Source organism: Cryptomeria japonica, chromosome 9, assembly GCF_030272615.1.
Source record: "Cryptomeria japonica chromosome 9, Sugi_1.0, whole genome shotgun sequence".
NCBI classification, from domain to species: domain Eukaryota; kingdom Viridiplantae; phylum Streptophyta; class Pinopsida; order Cupressales; family Cupressaceae; genus Cryptomeria; species Cryptomeria japonica.
In genome coordinates, this window is record NC_081413.1 from 223,828,136 (window position 1) to 223,832,375 (window position 4,240).

The following is a 4,240-nucleotide window of genomic DNA, read 5'->3' on the forward strand; positions in this document are numbered from 1 at the left end:
GGCTATTTAAAGTTTAGGGCCCTAACAACACTACCCTTAAAAATAATATACATTAAAATGGCGAGTGAAGGGTAGAGGGTGAGCGAAGTGCAGAAGGCATACGAAGTGCAGAAGGTGCTCGAATCATAGAAGATAGTGGGTGAGGAACAAAGGGTTTCATCCCATGGATGATCTTTGGAAGGTGAATCCCTACAGAAAGCAAAACAATTCTGGCAGAGGGGAGATGAGAATACTAGAAGTCACAGAAAGGAGCAGCCTTCAGAAAACCTGTCAAAATGGCACATTGTGGATGTAGATTGGAATGGTTTTGGGCCGACTCACAGAGTTCAGAATCATGATAACATTCGAGTTGATGAGATGGATAAGGCACACCCTAAATCCATAGAAGATACCAGCATTCTCGATTAGATATCTATCAATTTAATGGATAAAGTAGTGGATGAGAAGTGTGTTTGGGAAGACCTAGCCATTATTGCAAGGATCATTGGACAAAAGAAACCCAGGAGAAACATCACACCTTGGGTGGAGAAAAATTGGGGCAGCCAAGTTGTGGTAAAATTCCTGCCCAAAGGATTTTTTGTCACAATATTTGTAGGAAAACAAAAAAGGGACCAACCATAATTTCAAAAAATTGGTACTTTGAAAATTTACCACTTATACATTCAACCCTGGACTCCCAATTTCAATCCTTTGAAACTAGCGGTTTATGATTCACTAGTTTGGATTAGACTGTTCAATCTTTCGATCGAATATTTTAGGTGACCCGTGTCTCGAGAAAATTGGTAGATCACTAGGAACTTTGCTAGAAATTGATGAAGACATAATAAAAAATGACTCTTATGTGTATGCATGGATGAGAATTGCCATAGTTAAACAGATTCTTTCTTCCATCAATTTAATAATAGGTAACGGGATTTGGAAGCAAAACATCAAAATTGAGAAACAAATTCACACTTTCCAAAAATGTGGAAGCAAAACACACCATACCAAAAAATGCAAAATCTTTGTGCGAAGGGCATATATCAAAAAGTAGAGGGATGAAAAAATGATCTAGCTAGAAAAAATGAATGCGAAGGCATGGTTGACTATGACACAATCAGTGACCAACACCCATGATGAGCATAATCCTTAGCCCTGTCAGAAGGATCCAGAATTGGACAACTCTATGAGGAAGTTTATTTCAATTCGGACCAAGTTACCCCCAGTAGGGGCCCGATTACCAATGATATTGGGGATTGCATAGTGGAATCTGACACTAGCAACTCTGAACTGGAAGAAGAGGAAGATGTGTTAGATAACCTGGACCCCAGATGCATTATCCAATCTACTAATTCCATTCTGGGTAGAGCAAAGAGGGCTAAAGGAAGGAAAAGAAATAGACATATTAGAGAGGAAAAAGCCTCAGAGAATAAATGAGAATCACATCATGGAATGTTAGGGGCTTATCGGCCCCTAACAAGAGACGCTTGGTCAAAAGATCTTTGATCAAGCTTGGGTCAAATATGGTTTTACTCCAGGAAACAAAGTTATGTGGAGACAAGGTGCTTGATTTACTTAGGTATTGTTATAAATGGGAAGGGTTGTTTCAAGATGCCAAAGGATCCTCTGGGGGTCTTGGGATTTTGTGGAATTTAGAGGTCTTTGTGGTGGATCCAATTGCATATAATGAGTATTGGATGGCCTATAACATTAAGAATAAAGTAGGAGGTATGGGCTTCCCTCTGGTTAACTTTTACAGCCTGATTAAAACAGATGAAAAACTAAGGGTATGGATAGAGATCTATAACCAACTACAAGGTTTGGAGATGTGCAAAGTAATCATGGCTAGGGATTTAAATGCTATACTGGATATAGATGATAAAGATGGAGGTCTCATAAAAAGTACCAAAGTAATGGAGGACTTTAGAGAATTCATATCAAAATTCCAGGTGATGGATGTAATTCCCAAAAATGGTAAGTTTACATGGACTAATAGAAGACTCAATTTCTTTGTGGGGGAATGGTGGGTTAATAGCAGTTTTTCCATGGACACTAAGATTGTCCCTCAAGCTGGCTTAGATCATTCATTAGTTACATTATCCCTCAATCATGAATCTCCCAAGAATAGGTATTACTTTAAATTTCAGAGCATGTGGTGGAGGGACCCTTCATTCATAGAACTACTAAGGACTTGGTGGCTGGATAGCAACACATTGTCAGGCTCCCCTAGCTTCTGGTTTGTGAAAAGAATGCAATATATTAAAAACAAAATCAAGCATTGGAATAAGTTCTCATTCAAAAATATCTTCACTGAAAAATTAAAAATTGAAGAAGAATTGGAAGAAGTCAATAATAGAGTCATGTATGTAGGAATGGACCGCAATGACTATCTGAAGGAAAAATCACTTAAAGAACAATATGTGAAGCTACTAAATAGAGAAAAAATCCACTGGAGGGATAAATCAAGAGCTTTATGGATTGCAAAGGGAGACCGAAACATAAATTTTTTCCATGCCTCTTCAAAGGGTAGAAGGACCAAGAACAAAATTATGACAGTTCTGGATGGCAGTGGAGAGTTGAGAGAAATGGAGGATGAAATCGAGCAAACTACACTAGATCACTTTGAGAGAATTTTGGGGAGCAATAATTAGTCTTGGAGTGCATTTGATGGTAGGCTATCTGAAATCATTCATACACTGGTCTCTGATGATGAGGCATTAATGCTGTGTGAACCATATTCTTTGGAAGAAATTAAAAGTGCTAAATTCGAACTTCACCCACACAAGGCCCTAGGTCTGGATGGTATGACAGCAGATTTCTATCAAAGATGTTGGGACTTTATGGGAAAGGACATAAGGATGGTAGCGGAATAATTCAGGAAAAAAGGGAAGTTTGTTAAAGAAATGAATAACGCACTCATTGCATTAATCCCCCAAAAATTGGACTACACATCAATGAGCGATTTCAGGCCCATATCGTTATGTAATACCATATACAAAATTATCTCAAAAGCTATGGCCACCAAAATAAAGAATATTTTACCTCACCTTATCGTAGAAAACCAGAATGGCTTCACTCGTGGAAGAGAACTTGCGGACTCTATTATTCTTGTGTTAGAAGTGATGCACTCCATTCATAAGGAAAAATTAACTGGTATGATTATAAAGCTTGATGTAGCAAAAGGGTATGACAAGGTGGTTTGGCAATTCTTGGTTAAGGTATTAAAATGCTATGAATTTCCGAAAGAATGGATAGAATGTGTCTCTTTCTGTCTATCCACAACCAATTTCTCTTTACTAGTGAATGGTGGGGTATGTGGTTTCTTCAAAGCAACTAATGGACTAAGGCAAGGGGACCCTCTTTCCCCTACTCTTTTTGTCCTGATGGCAAAAGTTCTAGGTAACTTAATCAAAGAAAAACAAGCAACCAGAGAGTGGAGTGGCAGTCGACTTCATAGAATGTTAGAGCCCATCACTCACTCTCAGTTCATGGATGACACCATTCTGGTCAGAGAAGCTATGGTAAAGGAAGCCAGGGGAGTGTTGGAAGCTTTAGAGGAATAATCTCAACTATCGAGGTAGGAAATGAATAAGGAAAAATCGCAAATATTTTTTCTTAACACAAGCAAATTGAATCAAAATTGCATCACTCATATCCTAGGCTTTGGTATTGCTGATTTTCCTCTTAAATATCTTGGGATCAGACTTAATAAGGGTAGTAGACAATCCCAGATATGGGATGATGTAATAAATTCATACAAGGTGAAATCAGAACAATGGAAGAATAGATGGCTTACATAGGCTAGTTGACTTTTAATGATAAGATCTGTGTTAGCAGCAGTCCCAATCTATAGCATGCAATGCCTTCATATGTCAAATGTGGTTGGAGCGAAATTAGATGGTCTCTTAAAGAAATTCATTTGGGAAGGGGCCAAGGACCAAAGAAGGATACCATTAATAAATTGGGATACCATGTGCATGTTGAAAGAGGATGGGGGTGCAAGGTTGAGGAAAATGAATATTCAAAACATGGCCCTCGGCACAAAATTGGTTTGGAAAATGTATAGAAATCCCAACAAATTGTGGTGTAGAATTTTTTAGAAAAAATATCTCGACTCGGCTGCACCAAACTGAATCCTCACAATTGCTGACACAAAGAAGGGTTCTCCCACTTGGAACTTTCTTTGGAAAATTTGGGACATTATTACAAATCTTATCTCCTGGAAAGTTGGTAATAGATTTAGGGTGAAGTTCTGGCGGGA

General features: G+C 38.3%; 1 protein-coding gene across 1 annotated transcript; it reads left to right on the forward strand.

Moving 5' to 3' along the window:
- The first annotated feature begins 1,502 nt into the window (after positions 1–1,502).
- LOC131044504 (uncharacterized) lies at positions 1,503–2,630 on the forward strand. The gene has a single exon (XM_057977839.2). The coding sequence runs from the start codon at positions 1,503–1,505 to the stop codon at positions 2,628–2,630; it is 1,128 nt and encodes a 375-aa protein (XP_057833822.1).
- Positions 2,631–4,240: the final 1,610 nt, after the last annotated feature.

Coding starts and splice junctions, on each gene's coding strand:
- LOC131044504 (XM_057977839.2), top strand. CDS start 1,503: ATGGTTTTACTCCAGGAAACAAAGTTATGTGGAGACAAGGTGCTTGAT.